The following is a 26600-nucleotide window of genomic DNA, read 5'->3' on the forward strand; positions in this document are numbered from 1 at the left end:
TTCTGGGGCGTAAACGAGCCAAGACCCTGCCTCTCCAGCTGCCAGCCAATAAAATCTCTGTAGACATATGACAGCAGGAATGAGGGAAGGTATTCACTCCTTGGCAGGCTAGGCACATCAATTTATGTAATCCACAGTCACTTCTTTCACACAGTATGCATCAACTCTGTTCTTGGAAGTACTCATGAAGTTCTCAAGAAAGCAGTCAGTTATTTGGAAGAGAAATGAAAAAGGCTTTGCTTCAGATATACAGTGTGCCTGAAACAATGGGCTTTAGACTACCCCTGTGGCTGCCAGGACTCACTGAACCATCAGCTTCGTGTGTCAAAAAGCAAGGCAGGCAAACAACTAAACAATGAAAAAGAAAATAAAAAGTCAAAGAACCCCCCTACGCTCCTCAAACAGAAACAAGTAAACAACAACAAAAAAAAGCTGTGGTGGCTTTTAAAAAATTATAATAAGCATTTACTCATAAAAATATTTACAACAAACAAACAAATATTAAGTAATAAAAGACAACAAAACAGGATGATTCTCTGCACCGAAACTTGCAAAGGCTAACCTATCAGACAGGGTCAGACTTACCAATGCTTTAGGGCACACAGACAAGAATTTGCAATATACTTCAAGGCAACAGTAAACTCAAAAGAATAATTATAGCCTCAGGCAAATCTCAAAGCAGACCTATCAATAGCAATACATTCCAGGATTCCTAGAAATTCAGGAAGCATGCTGTTTTAAATGGAGGTAACCACTTCAAGGATTCTTTGCAATAAAGCACACGGGATGTCTTTTGGAAGACACTTGGTTTTGCAGAAAACATCTAAAGAGTCAACTGCACTCTAATTGTTAAATAGTAAGAACAACTGGTCATAGTCACCAAGAAATATTCCACAATTGTATTATAGATAATTTATAAATTTTTAAATCTGTAAGAAATAATAGTGGAAATTAATTCATTTTCAAAAATAAGCCGATATAGTGAAGCACACTAGCCTGACAGAATACAAGAATGTTTCAGAAGTAAAAACCTTAGCTTAAGAACTGCACCAGAAACTACATCCATTCTACACTATGCCTTTCTCAGATACCATAGAGGGTATTTCTATTACTATAAATCCTAAACAAAGATGAAATGGAAAAAAAAAAAACAAAAAACAAAAAACAAAAAAACCATGTGTCTAGCTATTTCACAGAATAGACTTCTACTGCCCCAAGAGTTTTCAATATAAAGCAAGTGAACACAATGTATGCAGACAGCTCTGAAAGTAATGCCTCCTATTTATTTCCATGGAAACTACAACAGACCCAAGGAGTACAATGACACACATAATGAAGGCATTATTTCTGGTGCAGCCCTCATACACCAGCCAGATTCATATATGCCTTTTCTTGCCATATGCAGAAAGCAGTTTCTTCTGTCAAAAGACAGTAAGGGAGATAGGATCATCAGGAAATTACTTGCCTGAAGAGAACTGTGTAATTTTAGAATCATGAAATGTCTTAAGTTGGAATGGATGTTGAAGATATTCAGTTCCAACTCCCCCTGCCATGCAGGGTTGCCACCCACAAGATCAGGCTGTCCAGGGCTCATCCAACCTGTTCTTCAACACTTCCAGGTATGGGGCACCCACAGCTCTGGGCAGCCTGTGCCAGTGACTCACCACTCAAAATCCTCTAATTTTACCTTTGCCAAATTAGTGCAATTTACTGTGGTGGATTATAACATGAACTGTTCTTTTCCGTATAACGTATATTAAAAGGATACTGGCCACACAGGCAGGAGCTCCCAGTACTTGCTACCTGTAACGTCAGTTACTGGGAAGAGTATGGATTCTTGTGGAGGCTATGTTAAGGTACATGGAAGGCAGAGGGGTGAATCAAGACAGCCAGTATAGCTTCACTGAGGGCAGACTGTGCCTGACCAATCTGCTGAGTTTCTACAATGGAGCAACAGCATTGGTAGAGAAAGGGAAAGTAACTGATATCATCTACCTTGACTTATACAAAGCCTTTGATATGGTCCCAAACCTATCTTTGTCTCTAAATTGGAGAGAGATTTAGCAGATGGACTACCTGATGGAGAAGGAATTGGCTGGATGGTCATATCCAGAGATCTGTGGTCAATGGATCTATGGGCAGGCGGAGGCTGGTGACAAGTGGTATCCGTCTTGCGACCGGTGCTCTTCAGCATATTGACCAATGACAGACAGTGGGACTGAGTGCACCCTCAGCAAGCCTGCTGACATCACTAAGCTGATACTGGTGCAAGTCATACAACGGAAGGGATGCCATGTAGGGAGACCTAGACAAGTTCAAGAAGTGAGTCCATGAGAAACTAATGAGGTTCAACAAGGCCAAATGCAAGACTCTGCACCTAAGTCTGGGTGATCCCAAACATACAGATGTACAGGTTGGGCAACGTGTGGACTGAGAGCAGCTCTGTGGAGAAGGACATGACGGTGCTGCTGAATTAAGAGCTTGATGTAAGCTGGCAGCAAATACCTGCAGCCCGGAAATCCAACTGATAAAAAACATTCACAAAAGACTGTTTAATCATACCTTTGGTATAAAAATTTCCTTCTAGTATTTTCTGCAAGAAAATAGCTTTGTCTGCATGATGATATCTGAATCACTGTTACAAATCACTTAATTACAACTAACAAAAGTCTCAGAAGGAATGAATCTGTGCTGGATGTACTGGCAGGAGCTTTTGATCACACACACTATCCTTTTTAAATTAACGGAATGCAGTTATTGCATATAGAACAATGCAAACCATGATTCTTGTTATTTTAAGGAAATTATTTAAGAGTCTGTTGTAAAAAAACCTTTTAAGAAAATTGTCATGTGTCCTGAAAAGAAAATGAAGCAATTGGTAATTATTAATAATACTAGTAATAATAAAAGTTTGTTGTGGGTTCCAAAAACCTAAATAACTACGGAAAGGTCCTTAAGATCCGTGATGGCAACAAAATCGCCATCAAGCAATGCAGACAAAATGATAGTACAGGCACAATTCACATGCAAATTTACACGATTAGTCAAAGATATTTGCATTCACATCTCTAAAACAAGAGCAGCGAAGTTCTCAAAGAAACTCTACATTAGAAAAAAATGTTACACTTGGTCACTTCCAAAACCTGTTTTGAGGCCTTGACAGACAACATGCCTCCAGATGAAGCGAGTTTTCCATCAATTAGGAAAAAATCGAAGTGTGACTAAAGGTTTGTGGATGTATCGAGAAAGGTGTGTGCCTGTTCCAAACTGTATCACAGAATCACAGAATGGCCCAGGTTGGAAGGGACCCCAAGGATCATGAATTTCCAACCCCCCTGCTACATGCAGGGCCACCAACCTCCCCATTTAATACTAGACCTGATTCTGTAGTATCAACTGTGCTTCACAAAGCAACAAAAACCAACAAAATCCACAACATTCTTAAAAAAAAAAAAAAGCAATCAACAGATTCAGAGAAAAAATAAGCAATAATATTTTATGCCCAAGCCCTCTTTAATATAAACTATTGAAAAATAATAGAGTACTACCAAAGCTGTGCAGAAGATCTAGAACTCACAAGTTACTTTGCAGTTGGCCCCAGCTATCCAAAATGCTTAACAGCCAATAAACTGATGGCCATGTTTTTTTCCTCTGAGCTGTCTGAAGAACACTCTATTCCGATCAAATAACACCTGTAATATTATTATACAAACACTGAACCAAGACCTTCTTCCTCCCTTCTAACACCGCGAGGTCTCTTCTGTATCAAGATCAGACTCAATGTCCAGGCACAATTACAAGAAATTTTCATTCATAGTTTGACAATATTATTCCAATGCAGTGTTCTGTAATTCTACACATAAACATCTGAATTCAGTTTGGAACACAAGGTCTACTATGTCTCTTCATAATAACTGTTTCAGCAAAACCAGATACGTGTGCTGGAAATGCTCTCCTGGTAGAAGTCAAAGTCCTCTGACACCACCTGATGCCTGAAAAAAAGAGGGTATTGTTGAATTTGCTCCCATACTTGAGAATCTTCATGGGCTTGCAAGGCTAACAGGCTCTATCACAAAACTGGATCCGAGAGTGGAATGGTGACAACAAAAATTCAATGATCTACCTAGCAAACTCTGTCTCAGAAAGCCTATTTTATATCTACTACGTATAGCTTTCAAGAAATTTTTACACACCTACAAAACCAGTGTCTAGTGAATGAACTGTTATAAATGAAATAGGTACAAGCCTCAGTCCTGGCTGAGACCTTTCATGACAAAGGAATCATAGCAGACTGAAATCGGGTTTTGCTCCATTAAGACCAGAATGACTCAAGAAAAAAGGAAAAAAAAAAAAATTTAAATACACTCAAAGAAATACAATAGCTTCCTGACTGTACTGCATAATACAATAGCTTCCTGACTGTACTGCATTACGACTGAAATCTCCGGTTCACCTGCTTATGTATACAAAAGAAAAAATTCATTAGAAACACAAGGAAAACATTTGTGAACATTGCTTAAGTTATGCATGAACAAAAGTCCCAAGAAGAAATCCAGCTTAAAAAAAACAAAAAGAACACACCAAAAAAAATATGTGTTTAAGCTCAGTATTCGACATCTCTCCAGTACCTAGAAGGAAAACATGGAACTAAGTAATGTTTCAGTTTTCACAGAGCTTTATTTTCCTAGGAAAGCGCACACCAAAAGCATTGGTTTCATTTTTGTTACTTGGCAGTCTTCTAACCAAAAAATTACCACGGCAATGTAGTACTCTGAATGTTAAATTTTGGTGCTCTTCGGCAACAGTGAGTTCTCAAATTCAAAACACCTGCAGCTGGATCACGTATTAGCCGGAATGAACAACAGCATATAATCTTTTGAGTGAATAATCTAAGTGAAAAAATGTTTTTGGAACTTCATTACAAATATTTTCCTCTATTATCTGGAATGTCAGCTTGAAATATCTAACGATTTTTCAAATTCTTAGGAAAAGTTATCAATTCCCAAATTTACTTTTTTTTTTTCTTTTAATAAAAAAGATTCACTGTATTACAGTATGAATTTTATGCATGTCAAAATACCTGGAAATAGTCACTACTAGACTATAGCTTCCCACATTTGCATTATAAAAGTGTGTGTAAGCAGGGAAGTAAAAGCAGCAAGAATAATCTATATGCATCTACAGGGCTCAGCTGTTTGGTTCCAAGATTGTTTTATACAAATGTATACCCACAAAATGGATTCTAAGCTTATGAAAAAAAAGAAAGCAAGTTCAATCTTGAGTCATATCAGTTTCCTGTACTGGTTCCCATCATGGTCACATGAATGCTTTTTAGTTCCAGGGCAAAATAACAAGGTGGGAACACACAGATGGAGACAGAGTGAGACCACAAACCAGACTTTGATCAGTAAACTATCCTCTTACTTAATACCAGGATCAGACCCCAGTAGGGTGAGAGCTAAGGAACATACAGTTTCTTTTTGTTCCTATTTGCTTAATTTCTTCCCAGCATTACTCTTGCCTTTATTGTCCTTTGCTGCAGATGAACATATTTGCAGCAAGTGGACTGGATAGAACTGCAATATGTCTAAGCAAATGTGGATGAAGGAAGCTGTGACAACTTTTTTAAGACTGAAACATGGCCACCTGCTACCTAATGCTGGCAGAAGAAGTGGAGGCACCTGCCTGCAGCCTTTCAGGATCCAGCCACTGGGATCCCAAGGAGGGCTTACGATGAATGAGAACAAGCAGACTGCATACCTAGGCAGGTTTCCACCTTTCTCACTGGCCAGGCTATGCACATACTCCCTGTGAATTACCATCAAACCCTTCCTCTATAGCCTGCCTATGCTGTTTCCCTTATACGTTATCAACTGAAGCACTGAAATGAGTCTTTTGGTATAATATCTTTAAATATAAAAAAAAAGTATTTGCTTAGGACAGGATCACTTTTCTTCCTGCATGTAAAACAGTTGTAATTTCTACCATAATTTCTCCATATGGAAACCACGACTACTCAGACTGCTAGCGTTTTCATCGAAAGGTTTTGAAAAGCGATTAAAAATATCTCAGATAGTTGAGAGGGGGAAAGACTAGTCTAGAGTTACCTGCTTGCTGCCAAAGACCAAAATTCAATGGATTTACTGCTTGAAACTCAGCGCCTCATTGTAAAGAACTGGGCTGAATATAGCACTTCAGAAAGCATGTGAGCTCTCAATTTGCCTAGCTGGCTAGAGGCTTTCTATACCCTAAATAAACAGCAGTAGCAAATGGCCAGATAAGAACCAAACATCCAAAGATGCCACATGAACCCAGAATTACCACACTGGGGAAGGGAATGGGGGAGGGACAACTGATCAAAAATCTGAGGGCTATGAGAAGGTGATTTCTAACTCTGCATTTAACTGATCAGCAGGACGCAAGTTTGAAAACCCCCAGCAAGCACTGTGCTAAAAGTATCTCCATGGAATGCTGCAAGAGGATGTGACCAAGGCAGTCAATGCGCACTAAGCTCAAATCACTGCATTTCTATAGTCAGGATTTCTTAATCAGACCAGAGAGCTGGCTAGAAACCATACGGGAATTTCACATCTCCTTATGCTTTGATTTCACAGGAAGACAGTAATAGAAGAAGCTGCAATTACGACAAAGAATTATCAACATAAACACACAAGAACAAATAAAGAAGAATGTATCTGTATCCTTTTACTCTGCAGATAGTGGAGCTTTCAAAAGCAGGTGAAACATCACGAATCCCTAGGTTCTAAATAACCTGAAACACGCTGACTAACAAAACCTGTAAAACTTTTTTTCAGTAATTGTACAACTTGTGAACATTATCCAAACCTGGAATTTAAGAAAATTGTGGCAGAACTGGGTACAGAGTCTATTACACAAAAAAAGTCAGAAACACAGTAGGCGCATTCCCAGTATTAACAGCTGGGAGATGAGCGGGGTACTGCTTTGTTGTTTTGCTTCTTCCTCCCTGATTTAAGATACACTTCAGTGTTCTTACTCTCTTTTCTTTCACTCTGGGAAATACAGGCACCTTTCTGAACAACCTGCACAAGTTGTTAAAACAGCGAGATAGAAGAGAGAGAGAGGAACTGACACCCATACTCTGAAGTTACTCTACATTAACCTGAGAGGTGCTATTTTTAAAAAAGTCTTCAAAGTTCAAAAGGAGACTGACTTCAAGCTGTGTAAGTCAATAAGAGGTCTACTAGTTACCAACTCCTCTGCAGCAGAACTTGAAACTAAAGCACCTGAATAGGCATCATTCCTTCTTGCAAGCCAAGCAGCAGCAGAACAACCAGACCACACCTCGGTTGGTAGGACAAGCTGGTGCATGTGATCATTTCCATAACTATCTCAGTTTCGCTGTCTATAAGCCACTCCAAGTGTCTCTAAGACATTTGATAAAGAGCATGGTATCAGTGTTTACAAGAGGAGAGTGGTAAGAGTGAGTAAATTCTGGCACTCTTCTATTCTAGTACTTTCTGGTTCCGGTCATTAACTTGCTCCTTCACTTCCACATAGCAGTTGATTGTTGTGAATTGCAGTCAATAAATGGGTAATTCAAGCATCATCATAGCATTCTTCACCTGGCCAACCAGTTGGCCTTTGCATGCCTTAAGTCACCTTCAGAGAAGTGCATGACCTGGGTTTTCATACATCATCCATCACACAATGACAGGCCTTCAATATTCTACGGACACAATAATTGCACATCAACTGCCATACTGTCTCACTCAGACTACACAGTTTTTCCACCTAATGGTCATTTCTGCAATGAGATAGTGGTATTGGCCTCCTAACTCACCAAAGGAAACCTCAGAGTTCTCAGAGCCAATGCAGTACTACTTTCCTCACCCATCCTGATGAGCAGTAAGACTTTGTTCTGGAATTAAGTTTATTAACCTGTTTTCTGAGGAAATTAGATTTGTCATCACATTGTTTGCCAGTCAGCATCTCCGCCCAATAACTTCACTTAACAGACACCAAACCTGAGAGATCAGCACAGGCCAGAGTTTCTACACATTCTGTGAAAACTGGTAACTGAAGAAGAGATAAGAAGCACAATTCACAGGCCAAGCATGGAGGAGATACGTAAGTAGAATTCAGACCTTTTTGATTTTGGCTGCCAATTAACACACGCACACTCATTTACCAGCATGCCTGGCAGGGCAACATGAGTGTGTAGCTACAGCTACTGCTGAGTGCTCAGAGGGGGCCTCCAAGGGTAAGTAAAAAGCTGTAGAGACAGAGGAAGAATGAGGATACTGGTATGAAGTTTTAAGGACAGCGAGGTGCAAAGCTGTAAGAGTATAGCCTTCACAGCTTCTGCGTGTAAGCACACAGGATATTTTATACTTACTATATTTTTTTGGCTGATGTTTTTAACCTGACGAGTGAAATTTCAAGGGGAATCAAACACTGCTTGCTGAAATGGATGGAAGTAGGAGAGGCTCTTCTGTGTAAGGGATGTCACATACAAAAAAAGAGACATTTTTATATGCAGCTCAGATTAGTTCCACATGCAGAGAAGCCAGGCAATGAGAGGGATGCCTGTGAAAAATTATCATTGAGCAACATCTGGCAAACATGCACTTCTTAATAACAACTGAAAAGGCACTAAGTATTTTTGTGAAGATGTCATTCAACACAACCACTCCTAACAAGACTCACCCACTTAAAACTATCTTTTCAGTGTCACCATACAGTTGTTACGCAAACACAAATCATACAAGAAAAATGCTTTCAAGTTGATAAGGTAAAATCAAGCCATGTTATTGTTTGAATGCAAATATCAGCAGAGTAACAACCACATTGGACAAGTACCTATTAATACATATTAAGTCACTTTTCCATTTTTCTGTACCTATGAAAGATAAAAAATGAAATTGAAAAGAAAAAACAAAAAAAAACCAACACCTCAACTACTTTTTTGGTAGCTCATCCATATGTGTAAGAAGAGGAATAAAGACTGGGAAACCAAAGGTAGGAAGGTTTCTTTAGGTATGCAAAAAATCCCATCAGAAAAAGGAAAAGGCCTCAACTGCCAACTCATACTACTAAAATAAAACTGAAAATATTGCGTTTAAGTTAGTTTTGGATAGAAGGAAATCACAATTCAACTTAAATCTTGTAGCAGGTAAACCAAATCTTCGTCATGTGAGCAAGTATCACCAGTACTCCTGCATTTTGGAGAGAGAGGAATAGGAAGCACTCATAGTACTACACAAATCCTACAAGCTGAAGGAATTCCTATTAGGCAAGTTTAATTAACTTGCCTAATAACTAATTAACTATAGTTTTTTCTCCTGTCTCCAAACAATAACACGGGAAGTTTCTAACTTCTTGTCTGATGCTCGATACTTTAAATCTCAGATGTGAAAAAATCTACATATCTGGCTTTGCAATACTCTAGCAAAAAAATCAAGCATCATACAGGAGATACATAGAGAGAGATAGGTCATGGAATGTAGGAAAATAAAGAAATTGAGAAATGGCTAGTTCATTAAGATGGTCTAGCCCCTGTCCTCTCATGAAAAATGTCTTCATTTTACCTAAAAAATACTAACAAAAGAGGATTTTAAACTCCTTTTAATGATGTACTGTTACACCTAGTTTAAGACTTCTCAAATGCCCTATATTGTCCCCAACACAAAGCCACCCACCGTGAGCACAACACTAGCTAGAAGCAAGGGTTCTCTTTGTGAATGACAAAAGCCATGGCCTACCACACTCTGATAACCATTGATAAAAAGGTGATTCAATTTGCATCACCAACTTTTCTAATTTAGTTAGGATTAATATTCTGCCTGCGTCAAAGGCTAATGAGCTCAGCAACAAGTGAGGTGAGCTTCTTCGCCTTTCAGATATGCCTCAGTATTATTTGCCTGCCAGATCATGAAGCACAGTATCCCACTGACACAAAACTACTCTTCCATTAAGATGATTTATGCTAGCATGCCTACTCAATTTATCTTTTTTTGTGGAAACTCTTTCATGTGGTAAATACAGATAAGGCCAAATATATATATAATCTCATCACAGGAAGTGAGGCCCTACGTATTTTAATTACATTACCTAACATAGCTTACTTTTCAGTCTTTTTGGAAGGACAGGAAGAATTCTTTCTGTTAGGAATGGACAGTTAACTTTCTACACCAGTTAGCATTTTTTTACTCCCTCAAAACAGTTAATAAAATTGATTTAATACTAAGAAATTGTAGTAAACACATATATATTAGAAAGTCATGTAATTGAAATATTTAACTTTGCTTGAAAAAACAAATTAAAGAAACATCTAACCATCTGTATTGTTCCCGGACATTTCTTTGTGACGAAACAAACTGAGGAAAAGGACAGGTGTAAGAAGTATAATGAATACAGAGCATAAAATACACCTGCCAGAGATTTGGATGCCGCTGTTTAACAAAAACGCCTTTGAGCAATTAGTTCTTCATCAGGTAGCTGCCAGATTTAAGAGCTACTGTAATCATCCCAGTATAAGTCACAATTTCTAACTGCACCGTAAAGCTTTTGCAAAATCTTTACTCGGACATGACACCACTCACACTACCCACCTATTTTAGGCATGGTATGTGCTCTGTTCAGCCATTCATAAAGTCTCTCCAGCATCCAGTGCTTGCTCCTTTGAGGCATCCTTATCTCCTGAAGCTTGCTGCTTACTTCTTCAGTCTCCAGCTTTCTGACACCAAATACAGCATTTCCCTTCACGAGCTCTCTTGCCCCTCATGCTACTTCCTCCTCTGGCACACATTACCCAGCCACCATTTCTGACAGCTGGAATACCTGCTCACTCTAAAGGCTGTTGCATCTCTCTTCCCTTCCACCATGCTGGTTATTTCTAAATCACTTTGAGAGCGAGCAATTGCCTTAACTACCCTCTGCTTATATTGTCTGGAATTCCTATTTTATCATGCAACTGAATTTAAGTTGTGCTATCCTGTTCCTATGTGACTTATTTCCTTTGCAGCAGTCCTCTAGAGATATTTGCCTCTGGATGAAATCCCTTATTCATTCCTTTGAACCAGCTGCTACTCAGAACAGCTCCTACTATCTTCTCATGCAGCCAGTACATCCATTAGTGCATCAGCATATCTGTGCAAGACCTCAGACTTTTTCAGAGATCTTTTCATATCACTGCAAAGAGCCATAGCACCGTCCAGAAAACACGAATATATCACCACAGCAAAAATTCTGATAAGCTGAATAGGTATTTGGTATTCAGCATTTTGGTGGGTAAAAATATAATGGAAACTGTTCTGCTAGATGCTTAAGGATTTGGATACGCACATCCAGCATTTAAGGTAGCTTTATGCCTGTAATACACTGCAGGTATTGCTCATGTTAAATCTCATTTCTCTGTCTGCCCATTGGCTTCGAGTAACTTCTTGAAAGGGGCGGATTTTCTTTGAACACTCTCATTCAAGACAAAAATAAATGTTATTTCAGTATTTTTAGTCTGAAAAGCTATAAGAGTTGTAGACATTGGAAGAAGTTGTGTTTCCCACCAGTCAGTTTTATACTGTTGGCTAGTTTTCACTTTCAGTGGAAAGTATCAAGGTCAGAAACTAGAGAACTCATGAGCTCAGAAGAAAAAGAAGAGAAACAATGAAGACAAAGAGAAATGTATAGCCATTTTAAAAGCATGTTGGGAGGCTTTTATTGGAAACGGTATTACTCTCATTTTTGAGAGTCAGAAATTGAGTACGCTAAGCCAGAAAATGACACTCTTAAACAGCTTTACTCTTACCTGCACTTTAATACACAGTAGCCTAAACTCGGGAAATACAAAGTCCCTAACATGACGTCCCTTGCCCTGATCCTCTGGCTCCTGTTGGAGTGCTCCTCACTTCTGCTCCCAGACAGGACAATGCACTGTTGAGATTCTGTTCAATTTTAAAGACCTTCCAACCCAACTTCTCATCCTACCAAACTGCTATTCAATCATAACCTGGCAGTCGCCCAGTCCAACTGCCGAGACCCACTTTATATCTGATGCTTGCTAGACTATAAACAAGTCTTCCAGTCTGTGAGAAACTAGCTGTCAACACAACTGAATGACTCCAACCAGACTTCCAGATGTCATACTCTAATTAGTGAATTAGTGGCCCTAGTTTACTTCCGGTCAGTATCAAGCTTACTGATGATTTAAATGGAAGTGCTGTATGAGCCATTCCAGAAATACTCTGCTGGACTCAGTTCTGGTCTGCATGCTCATTACAGAATAAAGGCGAACAGAACGTCTGCACTGTAAAGATATGGTAACTGATTTAAATTCTAAGTAAATTTGGAATACACATACACACATTTTATTTGATATTGCACCAATGTAATGCACCATGAATAAACACTCACCGTTGTGACCTACCTTTGTAAGAGAGTAAGTAATGGACTTGTAACTTTTCACTAAAGCACGAGCACATTTTAAAATCCTTTTCTTAATATGATCTAAAGGGCAATCAAAGACTCAGTTTACTTAGCAGCTCATCGTTTTTGTGCCAAAAACCCTAACCGAAAAACTTTTAATTGCACTACTAACCCCCATTAGCACAAGACAAACTGAAAGGAATTGTGTCACTCTTACACCAACCACCACTTCACAATGAGTTCACAATTGATTACTATTCTTCTCCTAGCGCGCTCCTACCGCTCTAAAAATTTACTGGGAAAAAAATCCAACACCATAATACTCCCCTACCTTTTACCCCATTTCAGCCTTTCTTCTTTTCCAGTTAGCAGCAAGTTTCGTGCCTGGTAATGCAGAGGTTGTAAAAAGACATCTGCAAGGACAGCACCAAACAATTAAGCACGTTTACTATAATAAAAAGCATTTCTAAGAAAACATTGTAAGTATGCATATACACCTATATATTAAATCTGATAGCATTCTGTGCAGTACAGGTATCTCACAGCTCCTTTCAAATACGAGTTAAAGTTTCCCGTGACTGTGTTTGCATGTTTTTTTCGTTATTGTACACCACCACACCAAGCAACCACAGATGTTTTACGACAGCATCTTGCTAGCCTACGTGGCCTACCACATACACTTTATATAAACCACTTGTGCTATGGAAAGGTTTTCCTTTCTGTTCTGAAGTACGATAGTTTGATAAGGGTTAAACACAGTACTGCCAAAAAGCACAGTTTGCCATGTTTAATCGCTTCCATAATCTGAAAGAAAATCTGTGTCAATGGTTGATCAGAATTTGCTGGTTTTGTTAGTGTAACTGATGATGTGGCAACTCTAGAAACTTTAGAAACAGCTGCTGGAACCGTTCCTAGAAAAAATAAAGCCACAACTCCTCAGAATTCTATCTCACAGAGTGTAAGTTTGGAAATTTCATAAGCTTTCAAAAGACCTTTTCCTTAGGACACCTACATGGTCTGTAAAAGAAGGTCAGTAATTTAACACTTGAACCGTTTTAAGCAGAATTCAAGCCCAATCTAGCACAAGTTTTTCTCCTTCAAGGAACCGTTGCACTTAGAATTATTTATTAGCAACAGAAGGAATGCAAGAATTTTTACATGCATCTCCATAGAGCTAAAATATGACTGCTGTCAAGTACTCCAGAATTTAAAGAGAAAGCACTGTTAGCCTTCTAACTTTGCAGAGACTTAAAACTTGCAGCGGAAGAAGTAATCTGCCAGCATACTGAGAAAAAAGTAATGGAATAGATTAGCTATTTGGTTTTGAATTGTGTAATTTTTGGGGGTCTTTTTTCTTTAACTCTTGCAGCTTTTCTATATATCTTTCCAATAATGACACTGGATTGATTTCAGTGACATTTAAGAGACAGTACGATCATCTTCAATTACGTATTTAAGAATATCATAAACCTGGAATTTGCAGATCTTGGCCATGCCAGAACTCCGCCAACAGCTTCAGTTTCAGCCACAGAACATTTTCCCCAAACAATATTCAGTGTTTGCACTTAGACCAAGATTAATTTTGAAGTGATCAAACTAAAGCTGACTCTGGTTGTCCAAGAGGGATGGTCTGTCTGATACAAGCTGGCCATGCCAGCAGGTAGCTCCAACCTCTGCCAGAACTGCTGTCCACCATCTGAAGAACAGCCTGGGTTTTGTAGCACTTACTGGCACCGAAAAACCAGAAGTTCCAGAATGCGTTCACTGTGAAGGAGTCCAAGACACTTCTGCTTAAAGAGTGGCTTGACCTGCATGCTAGACTAAGATGTTGCCGGAACAAACAAAACTCATGAGCCAGAGACAAAATATTAAAATGGAACTCATCTGCAGAGCTGCAAGAAGAATCTCTTCAGAGTAAATACTCCCGAGTTCCACTATTTCCTCTGAGGGAGCTCATGTATTCTATGTTAATTGCTGGATAAGCAGCCTCTGGAACACAGCCAAGAACTTTTCTAAGGCAGTACTCCCACTGGCTAACTTGATGGCCAGGCTCCCCTTAACACACACGGTTGACCTTCTTTCCTAGGCAGAAGCCTAGCATCTGTTAGTATTTGTGATTAGTGCACTCTGCTGGTGATTGAGATCACAGGATTCAACTCATCTCAGACTGAGGAATAGGATACCACACAGCAGTTTTCTCAACTACCACAGAGTCTTTCTGACACTATGCTGTTACATAAAAATGCAGCATTTTCTTCATCAGACAGATACATGCCTTGAAAAAGAGCATGGTATTTTGAATTTCTAGCAGTAAGTCATCTCACAGCTCAGACCAATACCAGACAACTAGTCAGATACCGCAGCTCCTGCCTCACTTCCCCTTTAGTCAGCTACAAAGTCAGCATATGGGAATATTAAGTTGCACTAAAGGAGCTCCTAGACCCACCACCTAGCCCAGAGGACAGCACACAAAATGGATCTTTGAGGGCGGCTATTTTATTTCAAAGAGAAGCCTGGATAACCGCATTGGGCTGGCTGCCCAGTATTTTGGACTGTTTTAAATACCATAATGCCTAACAGCACTCAGTCATTGTTATTTTGAAAGTTTCAGTCTAGAATTCTTTTCTATCACTAGCAGGAAGGTCCAGGAATGTACTTTAGAGTGTCACAACATTCCTTAGGTAACATTAGCTATTTGGACAAAATAAACTAAAAAACTGAATGCTCACACATCGATCAATTGTTTGATAGTGAAAACTGACTTCAAAAAAAAAAAAAAAGAAAAGAAAAGAAAAAAAGAAAGCTGCAGGAAATACAACTCCTGAAAATTACACTTTGCTTTATTGATTAGAAGGCTGAAACTTGTTTTAAGAGTTCTTTTCCTGTGGGTAAGAGACCAAATTTTTTGGCCCCCATAAGGTACTCCTGTTCACACTTTCTAAAGAGAAATATAGATTTTAAAAAAGCATACTAGTAAACTGATAAGATTCTTCCATGCTGGTTTGTAACTACTCTTCAATGTACTCATTACCAAGATTAGAATCATCACAGAATCACAAGGTTGGAAACGACCTGTAAGACCCTCTAGTCCAACCGTCTTCTTGTTACCACTGCTACCACAAACTAAGCCGTAGCTCGCAGCTCCTCATCCAGGCCCCTCTTGAACACTGCCAGGGACGGCGACTCCACCACCTCCCTGGGCAGCCATTCCAGTGCCTGACCACTCGCTGAGAGAAAAAGTTTTCCCTCGTGTCTAATCTAAACCTCCTCTGGTACAACTTGTGGCCATTTCCCCGGGAAAATTTGTTGCCTGGGAGAAGAGGTCAAACCCCTTTTCACACTAACCTCCCTTCAGGAAGTTGTAGACTGCAACGAGGTCTCCCCTGAGCCTCCTCTTCTCCGGACTAAGCGATCCCAGCTCCCTCAGCCGCTCATCAAAAGACTTGTGCTCCAGACCCCTCACCAGTTTCGTTGCCTTTCTCTGCACACGCTCCAGGGCCTCAATGTCTTTCCTGTAGTGAGGGGCCCAACACTGAACACAATACTCGAGGTGCGGCCTCACCAGTGCTGAGTAGAGGGGGATGATCACCTCCCTGCTCCTGCTGGCCACACTGTTTCTAATGCAGGCCAGGATGCCGTTGGCCCTAACGGCCACCTGGGCACACTGTCGGCTCACGTTCAGCCGAGCATCAACCAACACCCCCAGGTCCCTTTCCTCTTCACAGTCATCCAGACACTCGTCCCCAAGCCTGTAACACTGCATGGGATTGTTGTGGCCAAAGTGCAGGACCCGACACTTGGCCTTGTTGAACCTCATCCCATTCACCTCAGCCCAGAGATCCAGCTTATCTAGATCCCTCTGAAGGGCCTCGCTACCCTCAGGCACATCGACACCACCTCCCAACGCGGTGTCATCTGCAAACTTACTGAGGGTACACTCAATCCCCTCATCTAGGTCGTCAATAAAGGTATTAAACAAGATGGGTCCCAGTACCCACTCCTGGGGGACACCACTCATAATGGGTTGCCAGCTGGACTTAACTCCATTCACCACCACCCGTTGGGCACGGCCTTCTAGCCACTTTCTGACCCAAAGAAGCGTATACCTGTCCAACAGCCCTCTGGCCCTTAGGGCTCTTGGAACCCCTTAGTGCTCATGCTCCTGTAACGCTGGTCAGTAGTTACTTTCAGTAAAATAGACACCTGTCAGACAACGCAACTGCACATCATACAATCATCCCATTTTGGTTTGCTGGTCGAATGCTCTCCCACTTGTCCATTTCACAGAAATGGCACAGCCTAAACAAAGCCACTCCCCTGACAGTGAGCGGCCCGCTGCGGTGGAAGGGGCACAGCCCATCTCCTCCCACCCACTGCTCCCCTCCCAGCCATCCAGCCCCAGACCCACGCTGCAGCTCTCTGCTAACTTCACCCAGCAGCAGCAAACTACCTCAGCAAGAAGTATGCTCTGCTCAGAGGCAGGAAGGCAGGGGCAGGCAGGACATGCAGCTGGAAGAGAGGAGCACGGAGAGCGAGCAGCTCCCAGACCTGAAGCAGTGAGCCCAGCAGCCCTGGCATCGGTCTGAGAACTGCGCACTTGGGGCACAGCACGTGTTAAAGATGTCACACTCAACAGCAAGGCAATTCTTCACAAAGAGCCTCAAATTAAAGACTTCTCAGTGTTAAGAGCTGTCCCAGTTACTACTGTTGAAAATGTGGAAAAAAACCAACAGTGAAATACTGAATTACTTGTCTCAAATGTCATCTAATGTCAACGGAAACAGGCACAGAAAAGTCACATCTGAGCGATGCGGCAGTCAAACACTGAAGGCTGAAAGTAAGGAAGAGCTTAAGTAACAGCAAATACTACTCTGGAGTAGTCTCAAGCTACATTTTATCTGGAATGTCTCTGCAGCAACGGTGACTACTGAATGACAGAACTTCCGTCTCACTCGAGGCACATTTTACATTGACATTTATGTATAGCGAAGACGAGCACTGGCCTGGAGCATCTCCTGTCCAAAGAAAGGCTGAGAGACCTGGGGCTGTTCAGCCTGGGGAAGCAAAGGCTGAGAGAAGATCTGATCAATGATTATCAATACCTGAAGTGCAGGTGGCAATTTGATGAGGCCAGACTCTCTTCAGTGATAGGTCAAGGAGCAATGGCTGCAAACTGGAACATAGGAAGATCCACGCAAACGTGTGGAAGAACTTTCCTGCGAGTGATGGAGCACTGGAACAGGCTGCCAGAGAGGTTGTGGAGTCTCCTTCTAAGCAGAGATTCAAGACCTGGCTGGACACCGACCCGGGCAACCTTTTGTAGGGAACCTGTGTTACCAGGGGCTTGGACTCGATCATCTCTAAAAGTCCCTTCCAGAACCCATGCTTCTGTGATTCTATACCAGCATGCTAGACCTACTGCACCAATAACAGAAATCCCTTATGTGCTAAGGATGAGCATGGATAAATAAAAATTTTACGCTTAACACATCTTACAAAAACAACCCATTTCTGGACTGTGCTTCCTTACAGTTGTGCTGTGATAAATGATGCAACTTTCACAGAACTACAGATTTAGCACAAACACAGTTTCAGACCTTCAGAAAGCATACGTCAGTCCTTCTTCACACGCTACACTCATTTCCTGCAGCTACGCTGCAAGACTCTACTCTGCTGCACAGCAGCCTGAAGGCCTAGCCACACGCCCAGATTACCTTCCAGCCTAGATAACCCAGAAGTTGGCAGCTGCAAACCAAAGAAGGATGAGAACCCGAGTGCTGCCACACGCAATATCACAGCTCAAACTTCTGGGATCCAAAAAACTGCTGAGTGGAATTCGCCACTTGGAGTCTGAACGTTAGGTTTCTCCACGCAGAATCTTCTTCCTCTGCACTTCAGTTAGTACACTGAAAGATTTGTGTGCGTGCATATTACTGTCAAGATGGACTTCTATACTGACCCTGCCTTTAAGCAAGAAAGGAACACTTCCAACGGAGGATAAGCATTTATCTAGGCATCAGCTCTCACTGTTGAAAACAACACAGCTTTAAAAGTCAGTTTACGTGACTCATCGGAACAACTCTGAATCCTGGCCAGATTTAAATACACTTCACAAAATACAGCGACTTATTAGCATACAACTTTGGCCCTTGCAGCACTCGCGTATATTACAACTACACGTTTTAAACGCGTTCACACAGAGATCATTTACACGAGCTCGTCTGATTTCTGAGGCTTCCTTCTGTGAAGTAGTTGTAACCAACGGTGAATTCCAAGAAGAGAAGAAAGGAGAGCAGAGCAATAACTGCATCTGCAGACTGGGACGGTGAAGAAATGAAAAAAGGCACACCTGGCTTGCCTTCCATTCACAAGCTTCTGCTTCATACTCCCGTATATTCTGATCAACAAAAATAATTCTTCACGTGAAACGTGGTTTCTCCCTTTAGGCTTGCCCTGCCCATGGCTGTTGATGATGTGCTGCCACCTAGCGCATGCATCCAGAAAGTTTAGTTCATATGCATTTGGTAGCACAGCAAGCTAGTCTGCGATACCTGAAAATCCTTGAAACGCTCCCTAAAATGAGCAGCACGCATCACACAGCAATATCTTCAAGGAGTCCTTCAGTGTGTATGCCTATCAAGTCAAGGATGAGACGAGAATGCAATTATAGCCAAACGTAGACAAGCACGGCAGAAAAACAACCGCATGCATTTGGTGCGTAAAAGTAACTCATCTTTTTATCTTGTTCAGTTTATGTTTGTTCTTTTTTTTTCCCCCCTAAACAAACAAAAAGAAAGTGAACAGCAGTAAAAGAACACTGCATTTTCCTCTTCTTTCTCAAGAACTCCAGTCTTCACATTTTTACTTCCTTTTAACTTTCTGCAACCTTTACTCTCTCCGTAGTTCTCTACCTCCCACTCTGCCTTGGGCGTAGATGTCAAAATGCAATAGAAAAACAGAAATGGGATGTCTGAATCACACACACACACACACACACACAAAACAACAAAAAAACCCTTTTTCTCAATCCTTGTTTTACATTCACAAAATCACACTGCAAGTGTACAGTAATCACATTCAAACTTTTTTTCATTTCCATTCGCCAGAAGATTGGAAGAGCTGGGAGTTTGCTGTTCCATGGGTGCACTATTTTCTGTCCAAACGATACCTTCTAAAAGGCTTCCAAGGTCTCCTCTCCAAATTCTCTGAAATTGCCAAATTAACTCCAAGACTGTCAAAAAGAAACAAAAGACTGTAATGTGTCTCCTTTCATTTCCCTGGATAAGATTTTCATAATATTAATATAGTTTCCTTTGAGATTCTCTGGTGACAAGGGAAATAATCACCCAGTCAAATACCTGCATTGCTCTCATTCCAAGACACTTCCACATCTTGCTTCTTGATAATATTGGCCACAAATGCCTGCGTTGCCCATTAGGAACACAAACTAGTTTTTTTCTCTTTTGTGGAGTTTTCACCACGACAGTAGTGCCAGATCTCCTGTCACTGACTACACTGCCCCTATTCCAACAGCGATTGCTCATTCCTCTCATACAGAAGTAAACAAGTGTATCTTACTCATCAGCTTCTAACTGCACCAGAACAGTTTACAGGAACACAACCCATTTCTGGACTATGCTTCATAGAATCATAGAATCACCAGGGTTGGAAAAGACCTAAAAGATCATCCAGTCCAACCGTTCACCTATTACCAATAGCTCCCACTAAACCATGTCCCTCAACACAACACCCAGTCTTGATCTTCAGTCCCTCTTAATGGGCTGATGGCAAGGATTTCAGTCGGCCCTACAGAATGTCTTAAATTGATGTGTTTTCTACGGTGCCTAACTTTTTGTCCCTGGAACGTTCTGATGCACGTTCACCCCTTCAGGAATCTCAGAGAACTAACTTCTGCTTTCTTCTTGCTATGGGGTGATAGCTGAGCTGCGAGAAATAAAGCCATCACCAGTGTCTGTACTGAAACCGGTCCATCTTCTCTACACAAACTACTGAAATCGTTCTCCTGAAGAATGGTTTGGCCATTCCTCACTCAAGTGCCGTTTCTTACTCCAATCCTTCCCAAAAGAGCATCTCTCTTCAGCAGCTGATGTCGTTCAGTCAGAGCTTACAAAGCTACCAACCAACTCCTGCCTTCGGTGAGGAATGAAATGCTCTTCTTTGGAACTTCTTTAGCATGCTTCAGTGTAAAGCTGCTTACATTTGACCTCACTTGGCAGTCACAAGAACCAGAGCCTTGTAATCAGCGAGGTAGCTGCATTTGACATAACATTAAACGACACGTTTTCTCATGAACAGGTTACCTCTCCCTAAGTGCCTGAGTTGCAGATCAGCCCTTCGGAGCTGTTACGTGCTTGGAACATAAGGCTTGCGATTAACAAGTTTGGGAACAACTAGATAAGCACCACTTCTAGTTCTCTTGCGGATGATGAATAGCGACGTTAATGAGTGACCCAGGCACGGGGCTCGTGCCTGCCGGGGCCGCTACAACACGTGCAGCAGAACTACCACGTTTAAAGGCGCACAGCAGGTAACTCTGGCCGTGCCAGGCTCATCACATGCAACAAAACCCCGACCACAACCGAAACGCACCACAATACAGCACGCTACTCATCCCATAAAGCGTGAAAGCAATATTAAACCCGCTAAAAGAGAGGAGACGCAGCTCTCAGCTTCTCCACCTGCAGGGAAACGGGCCCGGCCCGGCTGAGCCGCGGTAAGACTATAAGCGGCGGAACAGGCGGCTGGGACACCGAGGCAGCGCCTCACAGCCGCCCCTCCCGCCCCCGCCGCGGCTCATCTCCGCCCCGTTCGTCCCCAGCCGCTCCGCGCCCCGCTCACCTCGTTGTTGAGGTTCAGCACCGGAGCCATGCTGCAGCGCCCACGCCTCCTCACCGCCACAGGGAAGCAAAACTACGCGCCTGCGCCGCTCGCTCCGCGGCGGGGCCGCTCCAGGCTGAAGCTCTATGGTTGGAGCCGCTCTAGGCGGCATCTCGCAGGCCGCGGTCCTCCCGCCCCGCCTAGGCGCGCGGTTCCCGTTTCCGGTTGGCAACTTCCGGTCGCGCGCTCCGTCCGGGCGCTTGGGGTCGCGGGGGTGCGGCGGTGTGCTTCGTGGTGCGGCATTGAGGGCCCCTTGCAGCGCTGGGTCTTATTTCCAAACGGCTGGGTAGTGCGTACGGCCGGTCCTTTCTTCCAACTGTGGGAATCAAGTGTTGTTTCTGCATTAGAATTGGATAATGTGTTGTTTTTATTTCATGATCTCCGCTGTCATAGTTCTTCTGGGGAGTCTTTCTGCTTAACTCGGGGAAGATCTCTGATAGTTTACGTCACTTATCCTCTAGATGACCCTTCCCAGGAACGCACGCTCTGTAGATAGGTGTAGATAGGTGTAGATAGGTGTAGATAGGTATATTTTGTCATACACACTGCAAGAATAGCCTGCACGAGATCAAGCCAGAGAACAAGTGACGGCATGCCCGAGGAGGCGCCTGAAGAGACATCGGAAGGCCTGGCATCATCCCCCGCCCCGGTGCTCCTTGTTTAACGAAGACTTGGAAGCAAATCACCATATCAAGACGACAAGAAGAGCACTGAGACATCTTGGAAACAACAGGATGGCGACTGACTGACACCAGATAACAAACAAATTAACAAGTAAACAACCAACCCTTTCCCAACCCTTTTTCGCTTTCCAAACTCTCATCACTGCAGAAACACCCAACGTTCTGTTTCAGTTTCAGCTCCTCCCCTGCGGAGGCTTCCAGTGCCAACACTGGGATTTCGGGTCTCCTTGGCTCTCTGCAGTTGGGGGCTCTCCTCACTTCCAACGCCCCGCCCTCCTTTTGTGAGCAATGCTGTTGACAGCAGCAGTCTCCGGCCCCGGCTCGCTCTCTCTCTCCTAGCGTTCTGCAGGGGTTGCTCTCATGCCAGCGCAGATAAACTCACTTTTCCTTTCAGCCTTTTGCCTTTCCAGCTGTTCCGCTGCTAGTCGTACCCTCAGTTACGCTTCCACATACCCTCAGTTACGCTTCCGTATACCGTTAACAATTCCGCTTTCTGCTACCAACCAACCAGTTTGTCCCATTCCCTTCCAAACCCACGAATCAAACGGTACAGTCCTTCAGTTTCCACAAACACCCATGTTTGTGGAGCAATGAACAGAACCAAGAGTTCATGATCAGAACTCTCGGCTATATAAAAACCGGTCCTGTTACTTCATTTCTGTTCCCGCTTTCTTATTCAGTGCTCCTGGTGGAAATACCCAACGAGTTCATCAGCACAGCATCTCTGATAAAGCACATTTTATTCACAGTTGCAATGGCACACAGAAAACAGGATTACATCGTTTACGCCCCATTACCCGACGCTTCTCTCTTCCTCCCCTGGTTCCTCATTGGCTGAGTACTTCAGGTTCACAGTCTTCCCGACGCTCAAATAAATGTACAGATACTGGCTGAACATAAATTGTTAATTCATACAAATAGATATACATAATATATAAAATATAAAATAATCTCTAATAATATAATATGTGTAGGTAACATATCTATATAAAATATACTACTATCTATGTATTGTATAATATACAAATACTTATACTATATATATACACAATATATATATACAAATACTTATACTATATATTATGAGTATTTGTATATTATACAATACGTAGATAATAGTATATATAGAACATACAATGTAGAAAACAATAATAAAAATAGAAAAAATTCTAATATAGAAAAATATATGTACGTTACAAAATAAACATATGTATCTATATAATTATATATCGTACATAAAGTAAATACAACAAACATAGACATCTAATACATGTATTATAACGTTATACATAATAGAACATATTGCTAATTAATTGACTTCTCACACTTGCTTCCTCAAACATTCCTGACCACCTGCTCATACTTAGGCAGAGATATGTTTGGAAGGAGCATGGAGGGGAGCTCTCAACGCTACAACAATGTCATACAATCCCTATACTACTATCTACATATTGTATAATATACAAATACATATAATATAACATATTTATAATATAGAAAATAATAATGTCCAGAAATATACATACAATATACAGTATAGAAAAATATAGAGAGATATATTTCTGTACACATATTATACATGTCTATAATAGTAAAAATAGTATATACATATATGTATCTATATAATAAAATAAACATAATAAATACAACAAATACATACATAGACATCTAATACATATATTATAAGGTTATACATAATAGAACACATTGCTAATTAATTTGCTTACTCAAAAGTTCCTGGACACCTGAAGGTTTGGAAGGATAATATATCTATATCTGCGTATCTATATAAAATATACAGTAAAATATCTGGAAATATATATAATATATAATATCCTATACTATATAGATATACAGCGTCAGGTGGGGAGTTTGACTGGGGCGGTACACCTGTCAAAGCGTAACGCAGGTGTCCTAAGGCGAGCTCGGGGAGGCCAGAAACGTCCCGTGGAGCAGAAGGGCAAAAGCTCGCTTGATCTTGATTTTCAGTGCAAATACAGACCGTGAAAGCGGGGCCTCACGGTTACTATAAACATACAGTAAAATGTAATATAGAAAAATATAATATATACATATATATTTGTATTATATATATATAATTATATATATAATTATATAGATACATATGTTTATTTTATATCGTACATATAATAAATACAACAAACATAGACATCTAATACGTATATTATAATAGAACATATTGCTAATTAATTGACTTCTCACACTTGCTTCCTCAAACATTCCTGACCACCTGCTCATACTTAGGCAGAGATATGTTTGGAAGGAGCATGGAGGGGAGTATCTGTTGCATCCCTCTCAATGCTACAACAATACCATACAATCCCTGCTCAGTGACATCGAAGTTGTCTCCATCATCCCCTTGATCAATCACATGTTCGTGAGGTTTCCCCTTCCTCTCAAACATCACGGGCATCAAGGACTTGAGAAAGCTGCTCCTGATCTAGATTTCTGAAGAGCAGGATATCTTCACATGCCTCCTGCAATCTGAATCGCTGTTCATCAGTTTTTGGATGAACTATCCTCTGTTCCGTGCCCTCTTCCTCTTCATCCGGCCTGAAAGCTTCAGCACAAACTGATACGCTTCTGTTGTATCGGTTAATGACAGGAGGCTCGAAGTCGGAGTCGGAGTCGGAGTCGCCGCGCTCGGGCTCCTCCTCGCCGTTGGACTCGGTCTGCATGGGCTCCCCGTCGAAGCTGGCGGTGGCCTCCCGCTCGCGGGCGTCCTGCAGCCGGGTGAAATACTCGGCGGTGAGACAGCTGGGCCTCGCGCAGAGGCCCTGGCTTCTTTGATGCTTGAGAAATCTGTTGTTGTTAGGCTAAGAGCCTCTTGGCAAAACAGAATAGCCTTTCGGGATGCTATTCTATACAACATATAACACAACAGAATACAAAAGCTGCAGCCTTTGTACTTGTTAATTACTTCATCTCCCCACTAAGCAGTACCGATAAAGGACGGCAGATGGCAGCAGAGACCATAAAAGACTCATCTTGCTGCTTCTAGCTGCAGAAGCGACATTCCTTTCCCACGTGGCCCCTGGCTGATCGGTGACGTTACTCCCGTTCTGCAGTGAGCCAAAATACAACCCAGAACGGTCTTTTCCGGAATTTCTTTTGACACCCTTTGTCCCGTAACAGCTGTCTATGCCAGCCTCTCCCGGGTATTGGCTGAAAATCCCTGCTTCCCCAGGGCACGGGAACAGCAAATTCCCCGGGCAAGAGTCATAACCAACCTCCCCCAGCAAGACAAGAGTATTTTCATCGGGGAATGGAATTCCACCGGTAATGTTTTTACAACCCTCTGTCAGCACTAACTGTGTAAGTCTGTAGAAATGCACCTGTTATCGGCAGCCAAAAACTGGATTAGCCAAAAGCTGGTTCTGTAGCTGCCGATCCAGCACCCCATGAAAGCCCATAAGCTTTAAGCTGACTTGCTGTCCTGGATTAATTAACCCTAATTCAAGGGTTGTCCAGTGCTGGAGTCCACTGCCTGGTAGGAGTCCATCTTCCTGTCTGTGTTAGCCTTCATGAGCGCTGCCAGGCGGGAGAACCTCTGTCCAGCAGATGTGGCCTCCTTGTTGTAGAGGTCCTCGAGCAAGGAGAGGCATCTGCTCTGGTGAAGCAGCCAGGCTTGCTTCTTCCTCCTGCCACACAAGAGAAACCGCTGGGCCCGGAGGCATGGCTGTGGGGCACTGAGTCAGACAGGGCAAGGGAAAGCAGGGCAAGACGGCTACACTGCCGGAGGAAGGGAGCTGATGCCAGGAGAGTGGCCGTGATGAAGGGGGCAGAGGAAGAAGTCTGCCTTGGGCAGCTGTCCGCTACAGAGCGCGTGCTGGCACTGCGGCGCCAGAGGTGCATCCCTCAGCACACGCTGCTTTTTACCCAAAGGGGTGCATTCTTCTCCCATGCTGTGCGTGGGAGACAGCGTGAGGCTGTGCCACACATCACGCCTGAACGCCTCAGTCCTGCTAAGGCTTGGGAATGGGCTGGACCTGGATGCGTGGGATCAGGTACAGAATGGCTCTTCCTCTGCCGTGTTGGCCCTTCTGCTGCTTACCAAGCCTCCTGTGGAAGGGAGGACGCTCTGCCTGTGGCCTGAGAAGCCCGCTGCAACCTTTCCCACAGAGACTTGACAAAGGCCCCGGCACGGGTCCGGGGGAACCGCTTTTCCAGCAGGCTGAGCGCCTGCCTGCTCATTTTCCTGGCCAGCTTGACACATCCCATCTTACTGCAGACCTGCACAGGAAGAGGGAGGCACGCAGATGTAGAGGACTTGCCCACGTCCTGCAGAGTCTGCAGAAATGGAGCGGGGGCTGGCTATGGCAGGAATATTCCCTGCCAGCAGGGAAGGCATCTGGCTGCATCCCTCCCGACACCCTTCGCTTCTCCCTGCCTCTTTACCTCTCCTTTGAGGCTGAAGAAGATGGCCTCATCAAAGCGGTCTATGGCACTCCCTTTCTTCTCTAGGGCGCTCCTCAGGACCTCTGCTTCATTCAGCTTCATGAGGGCCTTCGAACAAGCACACAAACAGCAGGTGAGCATTTGTGCAGAGCCCCTGGCCAGCCCCATCCTTCCTTCTTGCTTCCTACGGCATCTGCC

The 26600-nt window shown here is 42.5% G+C and overlaps 2 protein-coding genes across 10 annotated transcripts in view; both read right to left on the reverse strand.

Annotated features, from left to right (window-relative positions):
* SRFBP1 (serum response factor binding protein 1) overlaps positions 1-22562 on the reverse strand; it is a 64890-nt gene extending 42328 nt beyond the window's left edge. The window contains exons 1-3 of one of the 5 annotated variants that reach the window (XM_085213937.1): positions 21262-22562; positions 19571-19633; positions 18954-19035 (exon numbers count right to left, since the gene is read on the reverse strand). In XM_085213937.1, coding sequence (XP_085070063.1) covers positions 18954-18995 — 42 coding nt within the window. In that variant the 5' untranslated portion in view covers positions 18996-19035; positions 19571-19633; positions 21262-22562. Of the gene's footprint in view, positions 1-12733; positions 12816-18953; positions 19482-19570; positions 19634-21261 lie in introns of those variants that run through there. The other 4 variants (XM_085213940.1, XM_085213939.1, XM_085213938.1 and 1 more) reach the window with 4 other exon arrangements.
* Positions 22563-22706: 144 nt separating this feature from the next.
* LOC104916512 (adenylate cyclase type 10-like) overlaps positions 22707-26600 on the reverse strand; it is a 31577-nt gene continuing 27683 nt past the window's right edge. For 4 of the 5 annotated variants that reach the window (XM_085213933.1, XM_085213931.1, XM_085213930.1 and 1 more), the window contains 3 exons: positions 26403-26510; positions 26059-26237; positions 22707-25645 (listed from right to left, as the gene is read on the reverse strand). In XM_085213933.1, coding sequence (XP_085070059.1) covers positions 25456-25645; positions 26059-26237; positions 26403-26510 — 477 coding nt within the window. In that variant the 3' untranslated portion in view covers positions 22707-25455. The remainder of the gene's footprint in view (positions 25646-26058; positions 26238-26402; positions 26511-26600) is intronic. The other variant, XM_085213934.1, reaches the window with a different exon arrangement.

Source organism: Meleagris gallopavo, chromosome Z, assembly GCF_905368555.1.
Source record: "Meleagris gallopavo chromosome Z, MGAL_WU_HG_1.1, whole genome shotgun sequence".
In the NCBI taxonomy this organism is placed as follows: Eukaryota; Metazoa; Chordata; class Aves; order Galliformes; family Phasianidae; genus Meleagris; species Meleagris gallopavo.